The sequence below is a fragment of the Pleurodeles waltl genome, chromosome 11 (genome assembly GCF_031143425.1).
Source record: "Pleurodeles waltl isolate 20211129_DDA chromosome 11, aPleWal1.hap1.20221129, whole genome shotgun sequence".
Lineage (NCBI taxonomy): Eukaryota > Metazoa > Chordata > Amphibia > Caudata > Salamandridae > Pleurodeles > Pleurodeles waltl.
In genome coordinates, this window is record NC_090450.1 from 942,732,493 (window position 1) to 942,759,976 (window position 27,484).

General features: G+C 42.3%; 1 protein-coding gene across 1 annotated transcript in view; it reads left to right on the forward strand.

The window, feature by feature from the left end:
• The window catches only part of LOC138266363 (serotransferrin-2-like), a 103,652-nt gene that overhangs the window by 23,524 nt on the left and 52,644 nt on the right, over positions 1-27,484 (forward strand). The window contains exons 3-9 of the mRNA XM_069215088.1: positions 1,306-1,405; positions 3,954-4,130; positions 6,817-6,979; positions 11,093-11,157; positions 15,291-15,448; positions 21,382-21,568; positions 21,886-22,034. Coding sequence (XP_069071189.1) covers positions 1,306-1,405; positions 3,954-4,130; positions 6,817-6,979; positions 11,093-11,157; positions 15,291-15,448; positions 21,382-21,568; positions 21,886-22,034 — 999 coding nt within the window. The remainder of the gene's footprint in view (positions 1-1,305; positions 1,406-3,953; positions 4,131-6,816; positions 6,980-11,092; positions 11,158-15,290; positions 15,449-21,381; positions 21,569-21,885; positions 22,035-27,484) is intronic.

The following is a 27,484-nucleotide window of genomic DNA, read 5'->3' on the forward strand; positions in this document are numbered from 1 at the left end:
AATCTCTCGATTGACCCTGCCCTGACCTCTCTTCCCCTCATGATCGCACGCCCTGTGATCTTATGTGGGCCCTCTGCTGTCAATTACGACATGCTAAGTGTACGTGGTAAATGTCAGTAGATTTGTCCCTGGAATCAGCTCAAACCATTGGAAAAGGTGACACATTTTTGGAAGGCCCAGGTTTTGACAGGGAGGATGACCTGCAGCTAGATTAGAACTGTATTTGGCATTTGCATGACATGTTGCCACCACTGGGGTGACCATGAGGCACTCTGCTATCCTTATCTGATTTGTTGTGCATCTGGTCTTGTATGCATTGTTTCTAGAGGATATTGTACCACTGTGCGACCTATGTGGGAAACAATCAATGTTGTTTGTGAGGACCTGAGTGATCTTGTAACTGCAAACGTGTCATTGCATGAGTGTGCTTCTATCACAAAGGTATGTAAGACTGATAAAGCAGCTTTTTAATGCATATCCCGGAAGTGGATGATGACTTTTCTTTATTATTGGGGTTGCAGTGGTGGCCCAAAGCTTGGTGGGTTGTACCTATAAGTAATAATTAGAGGTGATACCTTTGACCTGGGTATCTTTATTGACAGATAGTTTTGCGGGGACATCAGGCTTACACAGTGCCTCAGCGTGCAGTGCATGAGACCTTGAAGAAGATGCATCTGGCCATAGGGCATCAGTGAAGAGCTTGAAAGGCTGATGTGATGTAGCCTGGTGCGCAGGTGCAGCTGGTGTCTGGCAATGATCTTCTGGAATTGCTGTAACCTGTGGGGAAGGGAGGTAGGAGCCTCCAAATGGTTACCATAAGCATTGTTTACTCAGGGGAGCACAAAAGTGATAGTAGACTGGACCCATTCAGTGACCCTGAGTAAAGGGAAAATGTAACTTTGAGTTCTGAGTGTGTGTAAAGAGGATTTAATTAGCTTTTTTATCTGGTTTAAGACAAGAGCCAAATGACCCAAAACATAGGAGGACACCAGAGACAAGGCAATGAGCATCTCCATTGGCACCACGTAAAGTACATCAAATCCTAGACCATTGAAGTACCAAAAACATGCAAGGGCCTTCAAGCCCAAGCCCAATTGAAGCTTATTCCAATGCCAACATGATAGCACTTCACACTGTGGAACAATGGATGTATGCATGTAGTGCAAATGTAGATAGAAATGAAAAAAGTGCTTCACATTGTGTGGGGTGGGGGTACACATCTTCAGTGTTGGTCGCTTTGTAACTTACAGGCAATGTCCAACAATGCACCACTATAACATGTAAAATACATTCTGATGTTCACAGGCTAACAAAGCGGATGCCGTCTCCTTAGATGCGGGTGATGTTTACACAGCTGTGAAGTTGTACGACCTCGTGGTGGTGGCCAAGGAAGTCTATGAGGAAGGTGGGTGTTTTCAAGGCACCAATTAACATGGGCACCTGTCCTATAGAGCCTCCCAAGATCTGTAGGAAGCTCTGCAGGATGCATTCTGTATGCCCCTTGATGACCTTGTGCAGTCCCCGGGATAAGGGATTCCTAGGGAATCCCTTACAGGAGAATATGGCTCCTACTCACCTCTTAAGCAATATGACCAAAGCCCCCTATGAATGTGTAAGGTGGGATAGTAAGGAATCCACAGTCCAGGGGAAGCAAGTCAATTTCCAAACCTTGTGGAATGTCCAAAAGTGCAATCAGAATTCGCAATTCATGCCATATGCCAGCCCTTTGATCCTTCCCTTTGTACCACTAAACATGCCCATTTGGGAAATACATATGAGTAATATATACAGGTGTGTTGCTTACATCATGCAGAGGCAGAATGCACTTCCATACATAGATTTTATTTCTGTGACTCACATATGGTCTACGCATGCATGCATACATCATGATTTTTTTCCCGTGTAAATCTGACATTCAGTATTGGATATCTTTCACCCCCACCCCCAGTGCCTGTAGCGTGTTGATCTATATGCAAAGTACCCAGATGCTGTAAATTTATGAGGGCTCAAGGGTTGAATTATTTCCCATTTTTTGATGTTTTCTAATACATAATTTATGAGGTGATATTGCCATGAAGTTACCAGGGTGAGTTATTGGTTATGTGGTGTCACTTCTAGCCAAGTGATTTTGGGGAAATAATGCAAGTATATCTGGGAAGACAACTTCAGACCAGAAGATGCCTTGAGCCATTTTGTGACTTAATGATGAAGCCTTCGTTAGATTACAAGCTGGTCCGTAAGGGTGGGCAAGAGTCAAAGAGCGAGGTTGCGTAAGGTACAATGCCTTCAGCCGTGTATTAAAGATATTCAAACTGCTAAGAGAACATAGTGAAGGGAAAGAACATGGTCAAGATGTGAACAGAGTGCATAAGAACCAATATCAGTGAAGCCCATCTTCCCACATGGAAAGAGAAATCAATGGCCTGCCAACAAAACTTTCCCACCATCAATACGGGGATGTAATAGGAAGTGATAATGAATGATTTCAGATGTAATAGTGGAAACTGAGGTTTTTATGCGCTTTGAAATATGAATCTGTATGGATAGACATTGATAAAAGCCCTCAAAGACAAAAGCTCTTGGTTAATTGATGTATACGAATGGTCAGCTCGTTTGGGTAACCAAGTAGCATGATACTCTCTTTTCAGAGTTTGGTGGAGTTTTAGCGTTGAGACACAAATTCGGTACCAGCAGTAATATCTGTGGGCCAGAGATCACAGACACCACGTCCTTGGTGGACACATCTGATGGGAGCATAAGGACAGCTGGTAATACAAAACACAAAATAAAACTAAAGATTTAGTGGAGGAGACCCAAGTGTACTAGTCTAATGGACTCAATATGAGTTTGGCGGTCATAAGACCGCCAAACTCACAGTGGCAGTTGGAACGCTGCGACTTTGGTGGTCTAACTGCCAAATTATGACTTTGGCGGTAGTACCGCCAAAGGACCACCAGGAGCATGGTTCCCGACGGCATGACGGCAGTCAGGCTTGCAACCAGCCATGGCGGACCTGAACTCAGCACTGCCTGGCTGATTACAACCCTTTTTTCCACTGCCTTTTCATGGCAAGGAGCCGACCGTGAAAAGACTGGCGGAAAGGAAGTGCTGCGGGCCACAGAGGAGCCCCTGCACTGCCCACGATCATGTTGTGGGTAGTGCAGGGCCCCCCAGCCTAGCACCGTCAGAATGCCCGAGATGCTGGAGTGTTAGGATATTGGCCTCCACTACCTTAATGGAGCTCAGACCAATATCTTAGCACCGTTCCCGGGGGCAGTCTGGCAGGAACCGCGTACGGCAATGTTCCCGCCGGTCAGCCCAGCAGGAACATTGTAATACGGTCGGGGGAATGTCACTGCCATGGCGGTGGGGTCCTCCACGTGAGTTTGGTGGTCCCATGGTGAGACGGCCAAACTCGTAAAGAGGCAGTAAGTTTCAATTATAGATCTCAATATTGGAACTAGTCTGTTGCAATGTGCCCCAGTTTTGTCAGATAAGGCAACTCAAGCACAGAGAAATACACTTGATTTGCCAAAGAATACTCAATTTATAGGAAGCCAGAATTACCACCTGGGTCTTCGATATCCACAGATAAACCATTAGTCCACATTTCATAGTGGGGGGCTCAAGGAAGAAGATAATAGGAGCTCAGTCTTTCATGGATTTAATTTCTAGGAAGGAAAATATCCAAACAACTATAAAGGATTAGAAGCCCACTCCCAGATTAATTTATTTGCTCACCCTCAAATCACAACAGGCCCAAGTCCTGCATTTCAGGAGCATCATGTGCCAATGTATATATATTTTCAGAGTAGCTTCGAGAATCCTCTTGTGTTGGATGAAAAGAGAGGGTGACTTCCAGGGAAATCAGCATCAGTAGTTAATCTTCACCGCAGGATGCAGAGTTTGCCATTAGTTGGTAACAGGTTCCATTCCTCTCCTCCCTCCTCCAGGCAGCTGTGTGTTTGCCGTCGCTGTTGCCAGGAAGGGGACCCTGGATATTCAGGGGCTCCGAGGAGCTCGAAGTTGCCACAGTGGTGCCAAGTGGACGTCGGGCTGGAATATTCCTCTAGGGTTCCTGCTGGCGAAGAACTATATTTATTGGAACGAGGAGCAGCCGCTGACCAAAGGTAAGAGGTGTGTGTGTGTGTGTGTGGTGGGGGGTGAAGGGAAGAGGAACTGCGGAGAGAGGAGTGAGAAAGGGGCCACAGAGACAAAGAGGGGATATCATAGACAGAAAAGCATGTGAGTGACAGTGTAAAAAAGAGACAAAGACAGCGAGAAAAAGAGCGAAAGGTGGTAGAAGAGTGAGAGAGAGAGAAAGAGAGAGAGAGAGAGAGAGTGCAGATCAGTGCTTAATTTGTGCTTGTTGTTTCCGGTGCTGAACACCGGCACTTATTTTTGAGGGCCGGCTCATATTCTTCTGCCCCAAGCATTTGCTGCGAGCAAAAGACACACATGGTAAAGACGGAGGAAGAGAAAAACGAAAAAGCGTCACAAAGGGAGAAAGCAGAAAGCTGCAAGAGTGAGCTGAAGGGGCAGGGAGTGGCTGTAAATGGATTAAAGAGGCCTAAAATGGCTTGAGGATTACGCTGCCTCAGTACTCCGTGTTCAAACATTTAATTGCAGCAGCTGCGTGTTTAAGAGGAGGACTTTGGGCACTGGCACGTTTTTATTTACAAATTAAGCACTGATGCAGATAAAGGAAATGGAGCTGGAGGAGCAAAGAGAGCGGAATGAGAGAAAGAGATGGGGAAGAGAAGATGCGGTGTAGAGGGAAGGATAGAGAGGAGTGAGAGAAAGGAGAGCGAGCAAGAGAGAGTGTGGAGGGTGAGAGAGTGAGTGACAGAGGGAGTGAAAGAGAGGGAGAGAGGGTGAGCGGGGAAACAGAGAAAAAGGAAAGTGAGAGACTGAGAGGGAGAGAGAGAAGGGTGCGAGTCAGAGAGCAGGGACATAGAGAATGATGGGGAGACAGGGGAGCTAGAGCGGGAGAGAGGTTGGAGACAAGAGAGAGAGAGAGAAAGAAAAGGAGGAAAAAAAGGTGGGAGACAATTGGGCCTGACTGGAGAGTGAGAGGCGAGCGTGCTTTTGTGAGAAAGAGACAGAGAGCAAAGGTGAGAGAGGGAGAGAATGGAAGACAGAGAAAGATAGGTTGTGAGGGGGTGGAGAAAGAAAGAGAGGCACAACCAGGGGTGCTTGCCTGAGGTGTGGTGCGTGCGTTCAGAAGGGGTATGCATGGAGCCCTCTGCCACAGATGCGGAGTGCCTGCATCCTTTCGGGAGCCAAAGACCTGCAATTGTTTCCAGCTGCTGTGTCTATGGGTATACATGTCACAAACCGATATAGCCCACAATGTTTGTAGAGCTCTGGGTATCACAGAGTCTGGGGTCTGAAAACTGATGGGCATATTTACAAGCCCCTAGCGCCACCGGAGCATCACTGTTTGTGACACTCCGGTGGCACTGTGCACTCCGCCGTATTTACAAGGTGGCATTAAGCCACTTTTAGTGACATTCCGGTGGCGCTGTGCACTCCGCCGTATTTACAAGGTGGCGTTAAGCCACTTTCCGTGATGCTCTGGTGGCACTGTGCACTCCGCCGTATTTACAAGGTTGCGTTAAGCCACTTTTCGTGACGCTCCGGTGGCACTGTGCACTCCGCCGTATTTACAAGGTGGCGTTAAGCCACTGTTTGTGGCTTAACGCCACCTTGTAAATACGGCCCCTTCACACGGAGCACTTTGTGTGGAAGGGGCACACAATGGGTGTTGCTGTGGGTTTTCCACAGCAATACCCATTACATTTTGACTCTGCCCCAGATTTATGAGAAATCGTAAACCTGAGGCAGCGCCAAAAAACTAATGCCACTCCAGGGGTGGTGTTAGCATGGCGCAATGAGGAGAAATGCTTTAATTTCTCCTTGTTTTTTGCTCTTTCTATGTGTGCTGCATTGTGCAGCACTCATAGAAGAAGCAAAATGCCATTGTGTCGGAAGGTGTCCCATCCTCCACAAAAACAATCTCCCACGCAACGCAGCCGTCTTTGCACCATGGCACAAGCGTGGCTCTGTCGGCGCTCAGCAGCTAATTTAGCGCCGGCACAGGGAGAAACACAGGGATGCACTGTATTCTTCTAAATGCAGTGCATCCCTGCTTTTTAGAAGTGACGCCGCGCTGCGCAACTTCTAGTAAATATGCCCCTGAGTGTGTATTGATTGTGTACGGAGAATAAGTATGCTGGAGACCCAGGTTTAAAACGTGTGTGTGTGTGTGTGTGTGTGTGTTTTGAAGATTAGTTTTCAAACATCTGTAATTCCATGGGATGTCCTGAAACCAATGCTAAACTGTTGTGTATGTATTGGTTCTCCTTAAACCAGTGACCAAACATATGCGTATGGATCGGTTGACCTTAAACCAGTGACCAGAAGGGGGTGTGGATTGGATCATTTTAGGACAGTGACCAAACAGGTGTATGGATTTATACCGTAGACAAGCGACCACATTTCTGTTTGTATGTTTCCATTGGATATCTTGAAACCAGTGATCAAGCATGTGAAGAAGTATTAGGTAGACTGCATGATGTAAATGTTGAATATTTTTTATACCGGTGGCCAAATGTATTCTTATGAATGCAGTAACTTCAGAAGAGTAACAAATGTTGTGTGTCTGGTTCCCATCTCCTATAGACTCGTCACCAACGTGTTCGCATGAAGTGTCTATCTTGAAGACCAGTGACCAAGCATGTTCACTTAGGGTAGTAGCCCCAACACATTGCATTAATGCAGTGCCCACGTAACCTTGTTTTTCTTTTTATAAAGCTGTTGGTGATTTCTTCAATGCCAGTTGCATCCCAGGGGTGGGAGTGATGGCCCCTCGGCTTTGTGCATTATGTCAAGGTCAGAAATCCTATGTCCGAGACAAGAACCACTTCTGTGAGACCAGCCACAGCGAACCCTTCTCCGGCTCTGATGGAGCCTTCAGGTAATGCATCTCCATGCGCACTAAGAAGGTGGGGTGGAACAATAAGCACACTTAGAAGGTGGGGTGGAACAATAGAGAGAAAAGTCCCTTTGGCAAGACTCAACCTAGCTACCACAATAAGGACTATAAAACCATGCCAGAGTAATTTCCTTTGACACCAGTGTGATTGATCATAACTTGGAGTAACAGGGATGGGACCCTAATTATCACCTTAGGAACTTAATCCACGTACAGGCAACATCTGTCTCCAGCTGTGGGCCTGTCATCCAGAGTTTAAGGGCAGCTGATGTAGGACACAGCATGTCCTGGTATCAAAAGAATGAGTATAGTACAATAGGTTCCGATACGAAATGTGTAACTCATTACAAGGCAGAGCTAGCTCCGCTTCGTTGTGATGAGATTGCATGCATTTCATCTAAATCCCTTTTCATGGTGTATATATTTCATTGAATGCAGTTTAAAATTCTAAACATGTACCTAATATTACCCTTCAATGCTGTAGTTGATATTGTCTTCGAATTTACGTTCAGCTGGTGTTACATCACACATCTTATTATTTTAAAATCACGCCACTCCCCCATTGCAGAACAAAGTTTGCCTTCGTTCAAATTATAGAACAGATAAATCCCTTTCATAATCAATTTCCTCATTACTTATCACATGTTTCTTTATTGACAGAGTTTTGTTAAATGCTGGTGACCACTTTTTGGCCACTGCAATTCCTGTATTAGACAGAGTTTAGCACATATATTACAAAGTTAGGGACTCATTAGATTTTGGCAGATGCAGGAGATCTGGAAAAAGCAGCAGATGTCCCATATGCTAAACTTGCTGTCCCCCATTCTGTTTAGAGTCAGGGAAGCACCTGGCTTTAGAAGATGAAACTTCCACTGGCTCTGCTGGAAGAAACCTTTCACCGACAGCCCATCTGCTATTGGGCTGTCCATCAATGTATGTCAGACCATCCTACCTATTTACGGCCACTGTTCCAAAATACTAATTTCCAATTCTGGATGTTCAGAAAAAATATGGTGGTCCCAAACAGGAAACCAAATAAATAACACCCAAACAGGTGAAGAAAATGAAGTGCACTTCAGGCCCATTTTCTTTCTGTTGTTTCTCATTAACAAACCTCTGCTTTGGAAATTTGTTTGTGAAATACAGAACTTTCTGAACAGGGATGCATTAAACATGGCACCCGCTTGGCAAAGCTTCTGCGCCTTCAGCAAACAAACATGGCAGCAACCTTGCCAGACACCCCTCCTACCTGGTTGAGATCTCTAATCACGATGAGCAGTCGTCTCCTAGGGGAGTGGAGGACACACCACTGCTGACCTGGTGGCCTGTGTGCAAGCAAAATCTAAATAAGCAACTTAGTCATGTTAACTGGAAGTGGGTAGTATAACTCTAGGAGAGGGAGGAGTGTCGGGTGTGGAATTTAGTCTGGTTGTGGAAGTGAAGTGCAGTCCAATGTTAGTTGTAGCATTTTCGCCAGCCTGGGTACCCACCAATGACTATGCCACACGGAGCTGTAAATCACACGTCTTCATTCCTCTGCATTTTCCTGTGAACTCCCCAAATTCTAAATCAATCGTTCGTTACATTCTGTTCTAGCGATTAGTTCACACTGCTGCAAAGCCCATTCGGAGCCTGAAGGGGTTCCGTTATAAAACTTATAAGACACTACAGTAGTGAGTATCCCTTTGACCTCCCTCTTTGATCCCTGCAGTAAGCATCTTGTAATGATTCTTGTCCTGTAAACATCTTATGATGATTCTTGCCCTGTAAACATCTGATGATGATTCTTGTCCTGTGAAGATCTTATGATGATTCTTGTCCTGTAAACATCTGATGATGATTCTTGTCCTGTAAACATCTTATGATGATTCTCGTCCTGTAAACATCTTCTGATGATTCTTGTCCTGTAAACATCTGATGATGATTCTTGTCCTGTTGATAGTACCGTTGCAGCAGTAGTGATACTAAACGTGGTGCTCGTTTCCCACTAGAACTCATAGAAGCCCCTTCTGTTTGATAACGACAGGAGAAGTGGTACTAAGCCATTAGGGTTAGACTCAGATTACTGAAGGGTATCTCATGGACTGAAACTGATGACCTTTCCTTAAGCTGGCACTTTCTTATTCAACTGCTTTTTAAAATAATTTAGGCTGGTATATACTAACACATTTTACAGTGGACACAAAATGGGAAAAAACCCTTTGTTACATCAGGCCCATAGTTCTCAGAAGTTTTATAATACAGTGAAGATTGGGTTGCTTTCACAGATGTCTTAAGGACATTACGAGTCTCAGTCCTTGGATGTATAGGGATCTGCATCAGTGTTTTTAATATTCGAACCAGCGATGAGGGATATTGTGATAATTAGAAGATGTCGCAATTCTCTGCAGGATGTAGAAAGATGTTAGTTCATGAGAGTGCCCCTTGTCTTTGTTAAAGTAGGGTCTGTGCATTTTGCATAGTATTTTGAATGTGATCCTTTTCTGTACTGGAGCCAGTGGATGGATTCCAATGCTGTTATAATGTGACCGTGTCTGTTCTTATGTGACAAATACATGTCTGTAATTGGTAGTTTTGTTCCTTCTGTGATTCCATTCAGTGCTCTCCACTGCAAATAGCTTACCAGTCTACTGACCTCTAAATATCCTGCTTATAAATTTGAGACTCCACCGTCGGTTACTCCAGGATCTATACATTGCTTACCTACTAACATAGTTCTTTCAGTTTTCTGCCAGGTACATCATTGAGCTTGCAAAACACTTTTATTTGCTATTTGAAATAGATCTGAAATCTCCAGATTTGTATTTGTATTCCCACTGTCTGTGCCGCACACAGCAATGATCCTGTAATTTGAGCTTTTTTGTTGCCTCTTAAAAATTGTGGGCAATTTGTTTTTGGAAGAATGCCCACCAAATTGTTTTGGTGTGATTTGTGTTTTTTCTCATTGAATTTGCTATGGATGCGTGGTTTCAAAGAGCATCAGAACTCCTCAGAGATAGAGATATGTTTTTATTGTGGCAAGAGCATCTTGAAAATGAGGAGCTGGACACAGCATGGTATGTGTAGTTGAGTTGCCACTGGATTGCAGGGACCAAGATGTGATGTAGTGGGCAAGGTGGGAGCATGGCATTAGGAGAGAACATTGTACAGTTTGTTAAGATATATTTACATTGCACAGGTTGACAATATGAGTCACACATAGATAAAATGATCTGTCCAGAATTAGGTGATTTGTGTTCCAGTGCCAAACACAAGATTAGAACAGCAAGTTCCATACATTGGTCAGCATCAGCAGCCCAACCACATGACTAACATCTCTGAGATGTGGTCTTGAGGTAGGGAAATGCTATGACTTTCTCAGGTTTCAATGACTTTTCTTGGACAGTGCAAACGGTCTACCTTGATACACTTATGTGATTTCAAGTTGTCAATTCTTGTTTGTGAGCACTCTGTAGACGGAAGTTTGTAAAGGCAGGCATTCTTCTTCCAGTGCCCAGTTTGTGCATCAGACGTGCGTAGAGGCCACAGCTTTTAGGACCATGAAGTGAACTCATCTGATAATAAAGAACAAGTCACTTGAGTAATAGCAAATACAGAAACATGCAATTGATGCATGATGCTTAGCTTCATCAGTTGTTGCCAGCTACACGTCTGTGCTACTGAACGCTTGTTCCTGTTCTTTATTTCCTGTTACTTTTTTGTTGTACTAAATATGTCACCATGTAGCTGCTTTAGCACACGTCTCTCTACTGATGTGAAGTGATACTGGTACTCTGGAGTGACATACAGTGTCAAGCGATATTAGTTGGCGGGAGACGGGAAGATAAACCCTAAATGTAATCTGGTCAGTTCCCATCATTTGTAAGGCTAGTTCAGAATACCTGGCAAGGTTCCATATTGATGATGGTAGTAGGGTGTTGAATCATGCACAGGAAGGCACAGTAAATTGCAGTCCTTGAACAGTTGCGTTTGGTGATGGTGTTACGGAACATGCAGCACTTACTGTGGTGATGGTGTTGCGGAATATGTAGTACGTGTCAATGAGTAGTATTTGTGCATTTGCACTGGACTAATGGGCTGTCTTCTTCCTTGCAGATGTCTGAAGACTGGCACAGGGGATGTGGCTTTCCTGGATCACATAACAATAGCCAACGCCACAGGTAGAGTATACCTGAAGGAACTGCATACTTGCCTCCAATGGCCCTCAGTGTTGAGCTGGAATTGAGGGTGGCAGATGAGGTCCTGGGTTATGTTATCTGCAGACACTTTAGGACCTCTGATCCTCACTTAGATAGAAGAAGGAGACAAGTAGGTCCTTGTCTTCTTGTACCACTGTTGTTAATTCCTTAGCATCTCAAAAGTTATTTTCCAAAATAGTATTTTCGTGACCTAATTTCACCACTTAGCACATCACAATGATATTTGTTTCTTACATTCCTCTGTAATCAATTTCTAATTAATGAGGTACAAAAATCATATATAGAATTCTTTCAATTCTTTTTTTCTTAAAATTCTATTTTACACATCACATTGCATCACACCCTTCTTTTGTGAGCAGTAGATTGTAGCTTATGCCCTGTGGTTTATGAGTATCTTCTCAGAAACTCTTTCTCCACTTCACATCTAGTTTTTCTGGATGGCGTGACAGATCGTTCTCACATCTTTCTGTTAAATTGTTGTACTCTCTTCCCAGTCAAATTCAATCAACGCTGAAGTATCTTGCTTTCAGGTGCAAGATTAAAGCATGGTTTCTTGAAAAAAACTTTTAAATATCTGCACCTAAGATTACTCCTTGTTGCTTCGAAAGCATCAAGCAACCCAAACAGTAAACTCTGCACTTCAGAATGGAATAAAATAGAATAGAATACAGTAGGACCTACTGCAAATAGGGAATCATTTAGATTTATTGTTGTAGAATGTTACAAATTATCATTAGCCAGATTTGCTGTTCACAAAATCTAATTTACACTAAATAATTTTGCAGCTACTAATGAGTCTTCAAGGCGCTATTACTTTGTTTTCAGACAGCACTGGCTTACTACAACCCTTAGTGGCCTGGATGCCAGAACAAGTGCTCCGGAGCCAATCTTGCTGTGCTAGTATTCAGCTGTTTTTCCCTAGCCAGATCCAGAACTTGTAGAAGACTGAGCATGGTCCTTGCTTGTGCTGTTTGCACCTCTAGGTCCATAAGCCAACCTTCCTTAACGGTGAGACTGATGACGGTAACTTTTTAATATTGAGATCTACCTACCCGAGACATGACCTCGATCCAGTGTTACTAGCATCTTTGGGTCACAAAATATCAAACTTCAAAGGTACTGTATCATCCTTAGTCTAAACAAGCTAATTTGTAAGATTTTAAGCCTAGAAAAATAACTTTTTTGCACCACATTCATTAAGGAAGTGTATTTAAAGCATTCCAAGCTTGACTTTTTTTCAGCAGTTGCACTGATCATAATATTTGATGTTTCTAATTTGCAAAAAAGAATGTGTTGGGCTGGTGTTTGCAAAAAGGACCTCATGCAGCTATAAATGACCCTGCAAAGGTGTCTGAAGCCATAAACCTTGCCCTTGCAAATTAGGTCAAAGTTCCTAACTTTTTTTCCAAATAGAGTTAAGGCAACCTGGCCTGCTGAAAAACGGGATACACTCCCGCAGGGTGCCTTGTGGGTGAGAGAACCTGCACAGGGAATCCTGTGACATTGATAGCAGCAGCAAACTCTGCGTACTTACGAAGCGTGACAAGGGTAGGCAGACCGGCCAACATGAGAGGCAGGAGAAACTTGTGGGCCTGGTGACACAGTGGACAATTTGAGTGGGGCATCTGTGCTTCCCATTCCAGCAGTAGTGAGCTTTCTTGTACAGATAAAGTTATTCACAATAAAAACAAAGGCAAAGTAGCAATCAAGGTAAAATGGATACATAAAACAACTACAAGACTGAACCTTCTTCATCTAACAATAAGCATGTTTCTGATTATGTTGCTGATATTATTTCCCATCGGCGAGACAGACGCCTGACTCAGCAAAAGCACCTCCCTGCATAAAAGTGATTTTAAAGTGTTTTGATTAGCACAGGTACAGACATAATTAATCGACTGATATTCAAATAAAGAGATTAGTGAAGACAGGACCATTTCAAGTCACAGTCAACACTATGGAGTTGATGATCTTTCGTAAAATCACATCCAGTTTTGGAGTCAGTTGAACGGGGAAAGCTAACTAGCTTTAATAGATTGAGAACAACTTTATATTTAGGCCCATTAAATGAAGGACTGATTGCATACCCTGTATATCTATTAGAAAACCTTTCAATTGTAGAAGAGAATTCCCTACATCTGTGCTTGTGGCTGGCAAAATGTAAGCTCCAGTTTGTTCTGTTATCAATTAATAGACCAAGATAAGGATATGTTTTTACTTGTTTTACACTTGTGAAGTTAATCTTCTGTTATAAGCAAGGTTTTTAGAGGTTTTTACCAAACCAGGCTATTTGGTTTATTATATGGGCCAGGTCCATGTAATTGAACCAATATAGGTCAGTGATAAAATAATTAAATTGTCAAAACAAGCTAAATTGTTCACTTTCTTTCCTCCCAGTTTTGGAGCAAGGTGATCTTCATAGCTTAACATCTTCAGGAAGATTTGCTATATAAAGTGAAAATAAAGGGGTGGCTAAAATACAGCCCTGTTTCCGGGCATTGACCGTGCTGATTATGGGAGAAAGACCCCTATTATTGTAGAGCTTTTCCAGCTTCTAGGTATTTGTATGGAATTTAGTCAGGAAATGCAATAAAATATTATCGATATCCTTTAATTGCAATTTAGACTGTAGGCAGTTCCTTTCTACTTTGTCAAAAGCCTATGAGTAATTGACAAAGCAGATAAAAATAATTTCCTGGTAGAATACTGAATAATGGAATTTAATACCAATCTATTATCAGTGGAGCAACCTGGAGGAAATCCATTCTGTGTAAACTTCAACATTCATTTTTTGTGCAACCATTCAGATAATTTGACCAAAAAATGGCAAATAATTTGCCCTCAAAGTCCAAAAGTAATTAATAATTTTGGATATGGTCACAGGCCTTGTTCATAAAGTGGTTGAAGGATAGATTCCTTCCACGAGTCAAGAATGACCAACACAATTATATATTGTTGTAAGAAAATATTTAAGATACTACTTCATCAAGAGGGTTTAGCCTTAGGCACTGTGAGCGGAATATCATTCACTCTGAGACCCTTTGCCAAACAACTAGAATTTATTAATGTTGAAACTTCATTCTCAGCTTTTGTTGGCTGATTGTTAACCGATGGTGCACAAGTAAAAAGATCAGTCTGGGGAGCAATAAACAGGTTTATGACAAAAGGTTCCCAGACTTCAAATGTGATATTGTAAGTGCAACTTTTAACACAGTGGTTCATACCTAGATTAATTAGCAGCCAGAAGCATCCTAAGTCTCTTTTTTATACCTTCAATTAATTGTAACCCTCATTGATATCCTACACCTTATCCCAGTCAAGACATAATTCAGACAAGGGTCTCCCACATGATGCCTAAGACCTCGGTTTCCCTTCTTAAGAGCCTGGGTGTGTGCTCCATGTCCCGGGCTGAGTGTAACAATCAGGACACATTAAGTCAGAGAAGTCCCTTTGGAAAATTGGAATGTTCTCTGTGTAAGGGTTTTTCTTCAAAAGACACCAGTGGTTGCATTATGTAAACTGGCTGATCAGTGTCCATTGAGGTCTTCTGTCATTGGTTACCAATTAAACACAGGTTTTAGCCCATGGATGAATTGACGTTTAGCTGATCTGCCCCCCGTGTATAAGCACAGTTGATGCGGTAGCGGTTAGCTAGTGCACTTGTTCCTGCTAGACCTTGCAACCCTTGCTGCTGACACCCTCTTGGTATTGCCTTGTACTTATGCAAAATCATCTCTCTACAACCCCAGAACATTTCTAAACAAAGTGTTATAATATTCAAAAAAGTGTAATAGCAAACCCTCCTCCTAATCTGGAGCAGCAGACTAAATTGTGTGCATTATCCTAACATGCATTGTTTATGTAGTCAACAGCAGTTGCCATTTAGGTGTCCACTACCGCCAGAAAGCACCCCAGATATCAAATCCTCACGCTCTGTTCACATTTCATTTTTTCAAAATGAGTGCTATGTTGATGAATGGCGTGGAATTTGCCTTCACATAATCCCACTGTATAGCCTCTTCTACCTACACGCTGCTTGGTGAGCCTCATGACTGATTGATTGTATGGTCTGTGGTTTTGTCTCTGGACTTTAGATGCAGAACTAGAACAGTATGAGCTTCTGTGCCCCGATGGGACCACGGCCAGTCTGAGTGCATACAGGAGCTGTAACTTGGGTCATGGCCCTGGCAACGCCCTTGTCACCAGGCGCAACTTCCAAAGGACCTCCAGAAAGTTTTTTACAACAGTCCAGGTATAATGACTCTAAAAATGTACCAGAAATCTGTACCAAAAATTCCTCCCTGATTGAAGGACATTTCACAACTGAGGTTCGCTCCCTCATGTAGTAAGTACCAGGCCTGGATTAGCCATTCTGGTACTTGGCATTATCCCAACAGGCTGCAGGGTATAGGGCTGCTTTTAGAGCTGGAAGGGCTGCCATGACTCACCCACACCTCCACATACCCATCCAGTTGTAGATTCCTGAAGTGTGGGGCTGGTGTGAATACTTTTGCCAGAGCTGCTTTTCACTGTTAGACTTCCTTGGGAAGACACTATCCCTTCTCTGTTTTAGAAAGACCTCAAAGCCCTACTCCTGAAGCAAAGCCTCATTACATCACCTCTGTGGTACACTGCTCTGATGCTTCTTAACTAGGTTTCCACTATAAAGTCTGCTTTTCTAACATTTCTTTATTGCAGCACTATGATCTGGCAAGCATTTTTCAAAGATTATGTGTTTTGTTTCCTTTTTTGGTGACATCATATCAATTTTTGGGTAGAAATCTAATTTTTGTGGGCAAAAGCAGAACATAAAGCTCAGCTGCTCTTCAGAAGGGCTGGTGTAGAATCTCTGTGGAGAAAATTTAGGGAAATTAATTCTTATTAATTAAAGAGTTGTCTTTGATCTTTTTTTAAACTACATTTGTTTTTGTCTAGTTGTGTTTTTGTGTATTGTTGCACTTCTCTAAGTCTATTAATTCTAAGCACTTGCAGCACAATGTTTTCTACCAGATTTAAGTTAGTAAAATGCCTTACCACAGAATATTATGTACAATAGTGCTTGGTGGTCAGTGTAACAAGCAACAGGGACTTACTTAGAAAAGAGAGTGGCAGGCCACCTACAAAAATCTTACTGATGTCTCATCCATCCTCCTTTTTGTTCCTCTGCCTCATTTAGAGTATTGGGAAATGCCAAGTTCACTATAGGGTAACTCATGCTGGCTACACCATTAGGATCCCTTTTAGTGTGGGCTTAAAGCTGACAGAAATGGCCTTGGGGGAGCCTCCCAGTTTATGGTAGCCTCTCAGGCACCTTGTCTATTAGTGTCCTCGATGCCCAGGGAGCGCCTTGTAAGCCATAATTGTCCCGGAACGAAGGAGAAAACTCCAAGTAGAAGGGGAAACATTAGTTATGCTAGTCTTGAAGCTTGATCTCACGCTGGACATCTATCTTCAGGCATAACATAACTTATGACAGGTACACCATAATGGCAAGGCATAGCCGACTCGCTAGCACAAATAAGCCCTACAGGTCACCCTCCACAGCCTCTGAAGCGTCTCCATGCCTGACATGTAACTAAATTCTGCCAAAGCCGAGCTCCTCATTACCAGGTGCTCTTCCACTGCCTTAAGCATGTGAATTGATCTGAAACTATGGATCCACCTCCTATGCCTGTAGCTGTCACCTGAAATCTAGGCAGCTACATAGACTTCAATATTTCTTTCTAGTTTCAGGCCCCACAACTCATCAGCCTTTGCTGATCGCTAATTAAGCTTATGAGGAAAGGCCTTTTGTTCATCTCTTCTGAACTAAGTGCACTGTACTCATGCCCTTTATTTAAACCTACCTTGGCTACACAAAATTCACATGTCTAAGATTGCTGGACAAGTGTATTGGATGGCTCCAGTTGGTACAAAATGCAGCTGGTGGTCTTTTGGCCTGAACCAAGCCAAGGGGCCATATTACGCTATTCTTAAAAGCCTTCCTTGACTTCCATCCAAGAAAAGAGTTCTCTTTAAATCTTTGGTACTTGTACATGAGGTTATCCACCTTTCCTTTCCACACTTTCTGGTGCCCAGTTTCCAGCTCCACATCCTACAATGGCCTTTTCACTCCAGTTAAAGTCCCATTGCACAAGTCCCTAGAGTAAAACTTCTACGTTGGAGCCAGGGCTTCATCCATCAAAGAATGGCACAAACTTCCCTGTTCTCTGACTTCAATATCAGTCTGAAAAAATCTGAAAACGTTGCTTTGCAGTCTATAGCAATGGTGTGTTTTTTAAATAAAATAGTTTGTTATCTATTTAAGTTCACTGTGTTTTAAATATGCAGGTCTTGGTTATGGTGTTGCCCACTATCGCACCATGAAACTTAACACTTTAAAGATACCAAATAACATAATAGAGGAGCCCCTTAGGGCCAAATATCTCCAAATACAACAGGCAACTCTAAAGTAGACATCTGGGCAGAAGGTGGTAGTGATCAGGTAGCATAACTTTAAAGGTGCATAAAACCTTGTAAGTGCCCAGTCACAAACAGACATAAAGAACAGCACTTTATTGAACCTTGAAGCGCTTAGAGTCACTTGTAGTGCAATAGCTGCAATTATGCTAATACAATTGAGCAGAGCAGTTATCTGTTGTAGTACTAGGTCTATATACATTATTCTGGAAAAAGGGAATATGTCTGTTTACAATTTAGGTTGGGATATTGTCTATCAGATACAAATACAGTTTGAAACACGTTATCAAGCTTTACACAGGTATCTACCATATCAGAATTAAAATTTCAAGAGGTGAATGATAATCCATGGCACGCTTTCACGGATGGGAGTTTTTAGTGAGGATCTGGGATAGAATTTATAAACACTCTAAGGAGACCCCAGGAAGTTTATCTTCAGATCCTTGTACAACATACATAGTGTGTCTGTGTACATGAATACAAAGCAAGGTGTCAAGTTCTGGAGATAAAACAGACAAGAACATAGAGTAACATGGGAGTAAGTTGAACCAGTAAGCTACATCAAAGATCTATAGTTTCACATATGCCTTATTTATCCATCCACTCATCCAGCTCCACTCCCTCTTTATTGCATGGCAGAGAAACATGACAAATGCATATATTCCTGGATTGCGTTACTGAAAGAGGCGATTGCATCTGAGGATATAAGTTATACTGAAGAATGCAAGGGCACTTGTTGGTATAAAGATGCACAGGGGTAGAGACAGTGAAATGTGCAGGGATGACTGAAGATATACAGATACCCATGGCTAGACATACTGAAGGATGCGAGGAAACCCTAGCATTAGTGATACCTGGACAGAGAAACTGATAGATGCAAGCCACCCAGAGATATACAATACTTATCATTTATTTATTTATGTATTTATTTATAGATATATTGTGATTTTAGATAGTGAGGACAAGGCCCGGAGACATCTGAGCTCTTCACAATAAAGCCAGAACATCAATAACAAATAGAAAACATCAATGTACATTAAAGGTGGAGTGAACGCTGGGTTAGCCTCTCCCGGCTGGTAGAGTGCTTCACACATATAACAAGCAAAACGTGGCAATGAAAAGTAGGTGGTAGAGTACTCCATGAGGATCATAAATGGTTTGCGCAGGCTGAGGATGGTATGCGATTGGAGGGAGCGTGAGGAGGTAGGAGCGGGGTGAGCAGGTGTCGTTCAAAGAGAAGAGATTGGAGATCTTTTTTGAAGGTGACTTGACTTGTGGCTAGGCGGAGTCTCAGTAGGAGGAGGTAAAGATTCTTGAGACCCTTCCGGAAAAGGATTGGTTCATGTGGCTTAAAGGTGTGGGGGGGGGGGTGGGTTCGAGGAATAGCAATTGAGCGTTTGTTGAATCTCGGTTGGCACCTGAGATTTTCAATTTCAAAGGTACGTACTTGAACAAAGATACTGAAGAATGGAAGCACATCTCATGACATACATATACACAGGTACAGAGAAACTGCAGGATGCATGATGCTGACGATCTATAGATACACCTGGACAGAGACAGTGAAGGATGCAATGTCACTATAAGATATACCAATGCACCTAAATAAATATACTGAAGAATGCAAGGACACCTGATGGTATACAGATGTGCAGGGGGAGAGACACATGAAGGTATACAGATGCCCCTAGACAGAGATACCGAAGGATGCCAGGACAACCAAAGTGTTACACCTGTACAGAGATAAAGAAGGATGCAAGGACAGACATACAGATGCCCACAGCTTCAGACACAGGTGTGCTGGGGCACCTGGGGATATAGAGATACAGATGGGCAGAGATATTGAAGGATGGAAGGACACCCAAAGCTTTATAGCTGTGCATAGATACCAAAACACCTCACTAAAGATGCTGAAGTCTGCATGCACAGCTGATGATATACAGATACACACGTGTAGAACTTCACTAATACACATGGGAAGATATAAGAAAGGATGCTAGGAACTGAAAACATATAAATGCATGGAGGCAGAGACAATAACATGTGCAAAAACACCTGGACAGAGATACTGAAGGCTGCAAAGACACCCGAAGGTCTACCAATACTCCTGAATGAAGACACCGAGGAATGCACCTAATGATGCACAGATGCACAGACATTGTAGTGTGCAGGAACGCCTGAAGATATACAGACTCAGAAGGACATAGATACTGAAGAATGAAAGGACTCCTGAACCTTTACTGATACATCTGGGCAGAGATAACGACAGATGCAAAGTCACGTGAAAATACACAGGTGGACGTGGCAGAGACAAGGAAGTGTACAAATAAACCTGAAGATATACATTTACACCCGGACTGATACTAAAGAATGTAAGGACACCAAGGATATACCAATATTCGTAACTAAAGATACTATAGAATACCCCTAACGATATACAGACACACAGGTGCACAGTCACTGCAGTGTGTATGATGCTGATGATTTACATACACACCTGGACAAAGATAATGAAGAATACATGGTCATTTGAAGAAAATGACAAATGATAAAGTATAAAGTGAAGGACACCATCATGCTGGTGGTTCAAAGTGTCAACCTCTTTCTATGCTGTCTGCCTTTTGAAAAACTTGTGACAAAAGCTACCTTTTGTAAACCTTTGCCAAAACAGGTGTTGTTGGAGGCACATTGTTTTGATTTTACTTTGTATGATTGTAGTATGGTGGGAGCCACCTCAGGGACAAACCTTCATGATGACAATTCCACCATGTCTGTCCGGCATGTTGGATTTATTACATTGATTGTCTCTCCTGGAAATGTTTCCCCTAAGTGGGATTGTTGTACCACCTTGGCCACCCGTAGAATTTTTATGACATCCTTGAGCTCAAGCTGACATTTTTTTTCATTTGTGCTCAGAATCAACATTCAGGGCATAAATGTTGACATGGTCTGTGCATTTTTCATTTATTGCTGGGGGTTATGGTTAAACTAAGATGTAAAATGTGGTATGGATATTGTAGAGGTTCTTCACCTAATGTTGTCATAATGTCTTCTGGCACACATCACTTTCAAGACCATTTACAAAACAAAGCCTTTTCACTGGGCTAAAAAGGTGGCTCTCTGTGTATGTGTATGCGCCTACCCAACACAGGTCTGCTGGTGATTGACCACTCCATGGCAACAAATACACAGTAAAGAAAAAAGTGTTTTCCTACTTTCTTTATGCATATGGGATACCCCTTCATCTGAGACTAGCTCATGCAGTCCTAATCTGAGGGAAAGTACTTTAGACCCTGCTCATCTCCATCTTGCTGATCCCTGAATGGTCCTCCATAAAGACAACCTCTCCCTCTTTCTCCCACCACCTGACCCTCATTGTAAATGGTTGTTGTACTAATGCTTAGCATGAACTACTGATGTCCCATAGTGCCACTGTAATTGCAGGCTTTGACTATGATTATGCACTATGTCGCTTGTCGCATGTGTACAGGTTTGTCCATGTATCAGTAACCCACACACCTGGTTAGATCTGTGCTATATAAATAGCCACAAAAAATGCAAATAAAAATGTGGTCAAAAGCTGCCTTCTCTGTGTGCAGCCATGCCACCTTTTGAGCATGGTTTGAATAACCAAAAGCAATAAAATTGTAAGTATTACAAATGCATACACATATGACCTGGCACGCACATGTAATTCCATGATTGACCAGACTTTGCCACTTCTAGCATCTCTTTGGCCGGAATGGAAAGGCGCGGACTCGCTTCGGCCTCTTCTCATCATCTCCATTCGGAGGGAAGGATCTATTGCTCCGAGACACCACCCAGCACCTGGAGGTCATAGAGGAGGAGGAGGACATCACAGAAACTTTGGGGCTGGACTACGTGGCTTTACTGAAGGGTCTGGGACATGAGGGTAAGAGCTGGATGGTTGAGAATGAGCTGAGGGGCCACAGAGATGGCTCAAAGAATGACAAGAGCAAGAAATGAGAGAAAAGCTAAATAAGCTAAGTTAAATAAACATGATCTGAGGTTGAGCAAGCAAGAGTAAGAAAAGGGGAGTTCGATCGACCAAAGAGAAAGTGTAAGGATCAACACGACGTGTATGTGGATTGAATGGCTCATGAGGCATGCTCTTTGGTCATATATTCTAGCTTCTCATTGGAGGGCTCACTCTTCTACAAAGGTCTAAACTAAGAAGTCTGAATCGTTTGCTCTTTTACCTTATGGTAGGGAGTTCTCTGAGCAACAGCGTGGTGCACTGGTGCTGTATCAGTGAGGCTGAGCTGCGCAAGTGTGAGAAGTGGGCCTTGAATATCAAGTCTGATCCGCTCGTCTGTACCCTAGCATCATCCCAGTCTGGCTGCATAGAAATGATTAAGGTAAGCCCTAGGGACATGTTTGTGGTCTATATTTTAGGTTGTGTATCCATCCATGCAGTTCTACTCAGATGAAAGTGAGTACCTGTAAGCATATACACATGGATGAAATGTTGTGTGATACACCTATATGAACACTCAGGAGAATTATTGATTTTTCAAGTTTGTATGTGTGCGTCCTTAGTATAAATGTTTATCATACCTGCATAATAAAGTGGGCTACTTCTTCACCTATAGTGGGTGGCTTGGGAGAATGTGGCATACCTATTAGAGCAGTACCAAAGAGTTTCTTCAGCCGAGGGAGGGGGAAAAGAGATATGTCCTAATGGATATTTTACTCTACTTGATGTGGATGTAGATGAGATAAATAAACTGAGGGAACAGCAACATGGTGCAGCAATATCCACAACTCCTCCTGTAACACTCAAAAATCTATATTGAGGCTCTTTAGCAGCACCCCTAGTGAGAAGTCCTCCATGGTCACAGAAAAGTCTGAACCTCTGGTCTTAAAGCTTTCTTTAAGCTCCTCATGTAATCTGCCAGGAACGTATGTTCAATACTGTAAGTAACCTAAATGATTGGAGATTATCTTGTTTTCTATTTTCATGTTGCTGGAAAAATTAGAAATTCATTCAGACCATGTGCAAAATCTTTTCTAGGCAATTCTGAAGTCATGATAAAAATGGAGAGGAAACTACGAAAAACATGGCTGCACACATCAGTAGCGGAATTAGGGGTCCAGACAGCCCTCGTGATGCTGGAGTCTGTTGCACAAATCAAAACATGCTGGCCACGTACCTGTGAAGAGATCTAGGCCCATAAGTAGGAACAATTCAATTGAATAAAGTTGAGAAGGGCATTCATACCAATAAACCCCTTAAAAAAGAAAGTGATCAAATATATATTAATAAAAAAATCTGTGTGACTCTCCCTCTCTCATTTCCTCAGATTCAGCTATATCATGAGTGGCATTATGTTAGAAACATGACTTATTTCCAATTTTTAAAGACAAAGAGACTCCTTCAGGGTGTGTACTTGTAGTTTTATAAAGAAAACAAACCAATAACTTATCAGTTGCAAAAAAAGAAAAAGAAGAAAAAAATAAGAATTTCTAAAAAACGTCCTAGGAAAATTTGCTTTGAAAACATAGGATTACAGGGTGAAGTAATTAATAAAGTGGACGATACCAGTTCAGAGAATTATGTTAAACACCGAGGGCCTGATTTATACTTTTTTAGCGCCGCTTTTTGCGTCATTTTATGACGCAAAAGCGGCGCAAACTTACAAAATTCAATTATATTTTGTAAGTTTGCACCGCTTTTGCGTAAAACAATGGCGCAAATGCAGCACTAGAAAAGTATAAATCAGGCCCTGAACCCCTCAAAGTCTTATGTTGACTCTTCCCAGGTGGTGGTACCATATGAGCACTCCTCTCAGAATGATGATAATTCTTTTAAAATTGCCCTCAAGTGTCCTTAATCCTTTGGCTACAACTTTTGTCTGTTCAGAACCTAATATAATTAAGGGAGAGTCGCTAATGGGGAAAACATTATCGCAGTTTGTGCCAGGTGTAACACCCACGTTAGATTTTATTGTTTCATTTGATCAAGATGTAATTTTGAATTTTGTCCATGTTTTATAGACAAAAAAGACTTGAAGACGGTGCAAAGCAGTGATACATCTCTAGTGAATATTGTCAATTCTAACCTAGTTAACTAATCAAGAGTGACATTTAAGTCTAGGGTGGTGTCAAATCTGATTTTGCAAAACAGCGACTATTTTAACTGTAGAGGGATTGATGCAATTCCAGTGTATGTTGAGAATAGTAGTTGTAGGAGCTCCTATGAAAAGGATATCTAATCCCTAACGGGGGGTTCCCCTATGGAGGAGAAAGAAAGACTGGGGTTTGGAAACTTTTAATCCCCTATTAGTATCCCTAGTAGAACGCGGCAGATAGATTTCCCTGCTGGAGTCAGTGGAGGCAGAGGGGAAGGGTCTCCTACAAAAAATGAAGAGGAGTTGAGAGGATGGAGTTGGTTGTCTGGCACCCTTAATAGTAATTGTGCATTGGGATGCACCATTAGTAAGTTCAGTTAATAATTGCTTAACAGTGGTTTCCTGGAATGCTGCTGGTTTATTGAACTATCCTGATAAATTACTTTCCTAAATAAAAACTGATGTAATCTGGATCCAGGAAACTTGGTGTAACAATGATTTTGTGCTGGATGGATATTTTGTGCTCAATTGCAAGGTTGTTCCCTCTAGTAGGAGCTGTGCCAGGGACGGGTAGCCACTCTTCTGAGTAAAGTAATAATCTTGTCTGGAACTGTTGTAGCTTTACTGATCCCTCACATTTGTTCTGGGCAGTAAAATAATTTCTGGGGCTTTGCTTGTGCGCAGAAGAGTGCATTTTATTGGCAAATGCATACATTCCTCCAGGCCCTGCATATAATACCCTACTCCCTGCCCTATTCTAATTCATGCATACGGTGGCAGATCAGGTAGATGGGAAACAGATTTTATGAGTTGGGGATCTAAATTGTAAAGTGTCTAATTCCGCAACCCACCTATTTACTGATTTAGAAAAAGAAGAGGCTTTGAACATTTCCTCAGTGTGCTTCCTGGCAAGTATAAAAACTGATAAAAGAGGTTCCTTACTCCTGAACTTTCTTAGGAAAAATGAATTTATAATAGTAAATGGCAGAATTGACTTCAACTCCATGGCTCATTTTACTCATTAGACTGTTCCCAGGGGGAGGGGGATCTATAATGGATTACCTTATACCATACCTATTGTGTTTACTTCTATAAATCCCATAGTTGCTGGTGTGCACTCATGGTGAATTTTGTAAATTTTGAGACAGTCTGGTGAGTGTCTGTATATGTGTTAGCAGTTGAAGACTGGTTAAGGGAAAGCAGTATATACTGGTAATAACAATGCCTCAATAATGTGCTCCTCATGAAACTAAATGAAAACAATACTTGATATGGTGCAATAATAACCTGAGCTTGAAAATGGCAGTCTGCAGTGCAGCAGTATAACATCTTATTAAGCTGTAATGTCCTCCACATTTTAACAAATATATTAAACAGGTTTTCATACATGACATCAGTTCGCTCAATTCGGTCAACAATGCAATAGTTGACCCAATCTACACTGTCCGTAGAACGTTAATCGGAGTAATGGTTTTGTATTCCCAAATAAATAGAAGAATTGAACCATATTTAGGTACAAGGCTCGTCAAACAAATAGAACTAACAACATGAGAAAAACAGGGTGCAATATTAAGTCATGGACTTTAATTATAAATGAAGTTGGAAATGATCAGAGCATCCCAGACCTACAGACCAAATGTGGCATAAACTTTCTAGCTGTATTCCCAGTCCCTCCACCATTTACATGTGCTTTGAAGGGAAGGCAAACTATTGAATTTTGCTATTTTGTCATGAACTACGTCAGCCATCTTCTCCATAGCGTGAATCAACCACAATTTGATTTGCCATAGACTAATCAGGGATGGCTCAGGCATCTTCTGAAAAGGGACAATCAATAATCTAGCTTCCACAAACATATGGGTCATTAATTTACCTATCAGAGTCATCTTCACGCAAAAAACAAAGCCATAATAAGAGTGGGTCAAAAGTAGGAGAGAATCCTGTGATCGCTGACACTTCTTATATCAATAGGGACCCGGATTTCCAAACTTTAGGACAATACCACCATGAGCGAGATATAGGGCACCTCACACCACTCTCTTCCAACCAGGTTTTTAATGGCCCTAGCATAGCTTTCAGACTCAATAGGGTGAAATAATGGAGCATTAACATTTCACATACATTTTCATTATATTGTTAGCATATGGAGGACTTCAATGCTTTGACCCATGATATGCACTACACTTCCTCTAAAATCTTAACCAAATGATGTGTCCAAATCAGAAGATCTCCAATCACCTCCCCCTACAGAGATCTTTGTAAAGTGTGGCCAACACATGGGTTACATTCCATTTAATTAACTGATTGAAGGAGACAGATAAACACCCAGCATTTAATGGTGCATCTAGAGCAAACAAGACCAGTGTCTAATATGTTTTTACCACTTATATTCTACAGACCCGAGATGGTTATACCTACTGCTTTAGAATAATTTATTTTGAAACTAGACTATTCAGAAACTAGCTATTAATATTGGCATTGTTGGTTCTCAGTGAGACACAAAATAAAGCACACCAACCACATCTAATGCACATTTGTAATGGTGACTGTTGAGATGCAGGCCTGTAAACCCAGGGTTGTTCTGCATTTTACGTGAGTAAGTAGTTCCATGGCCAGAACAAGTATTAATGTGACAGGCAAAGGTTCTGAAAGAATCTTAGTTCCTGTAGTTTCATCTATCACTGATGCAGTTAAGGCCGAATGTAGTAAGAAGAAATCTATTTTCGGGTAATAATTGCGTGCATCTGAATAACAAGTATAGTCTTTTTCAGTTTCAGAGAAGTATAACTTATGCCACATATCTGTAAGGTTGAAATCATCTAACCTATGAAATAAGGCAGCCAGGGGGCTCTAGGCCCAGCATCTATTTGTCAAGCGCCCAAACAGAAAGTCCTTAGTATACTTATGCTATGCCCCACTGTGGAGCAACTCACAGGAAAACCAGACAAGATTAGAAAAAAATCTTCATAAAATATATCTCTGTCTTCAGTGGGAGCACATACTGAACTTATGGTCAGCTCCCTTCCTATCCTCTAAGAACCAAGACTGTACCATTGCTATCTCTCTACCATTGCTTATCATATTGGAATGACACTCTTCTACTCAGCAGTACCGCTACCTACTTGGTCTTATCAGCTACACATAAGTGATACTGGATTGGAAACAAAAATGATATTTGTCGCGCCACATCTTCTTTTCTTAAGTGAATTTCCTGGAGTACCGCTCTGCGTACATCTTTAATATGAGGCTACTTTAATAAATCACACGCTTCATAGAGGAATTGAGGCCTTAGTGTAAGGAAATGCCTCCTTGGCACGGTTACCCCCTGACTTTTTGCCTTTGCTGATGCCAAGCTATGATTTGAAAGTGTGATGAGGCCTGCTAATCAGGCCCCAGCACCAGTGTTCTTTCCCTAACCTGTACCTTTGTCTCCACAATTGGCACATCCCTGGCACCCAGGTAAGTCCCTTGTAACTGGTACCCCTGGTACCGAGGGCCCTGATGCCAGGGAAGGTCTCTAAAGGCTGCAGCATGTCTTATGGCACCCTAGGGACCCCTCACTCAGCACAGACACACTGCTTGCTGACTTGTGTGTGCTGGTGGGGAGAAAATGACTAAATCGACATGGCACTCCCCTCAGGGTGCCATGCCAACCTCACACTGCCTGTGGCATAGGTAAGTCACCCCTCTAGCAGGCCTTACAGACCTAAGGCAGGGTGCACTGTACCACAGGTGAG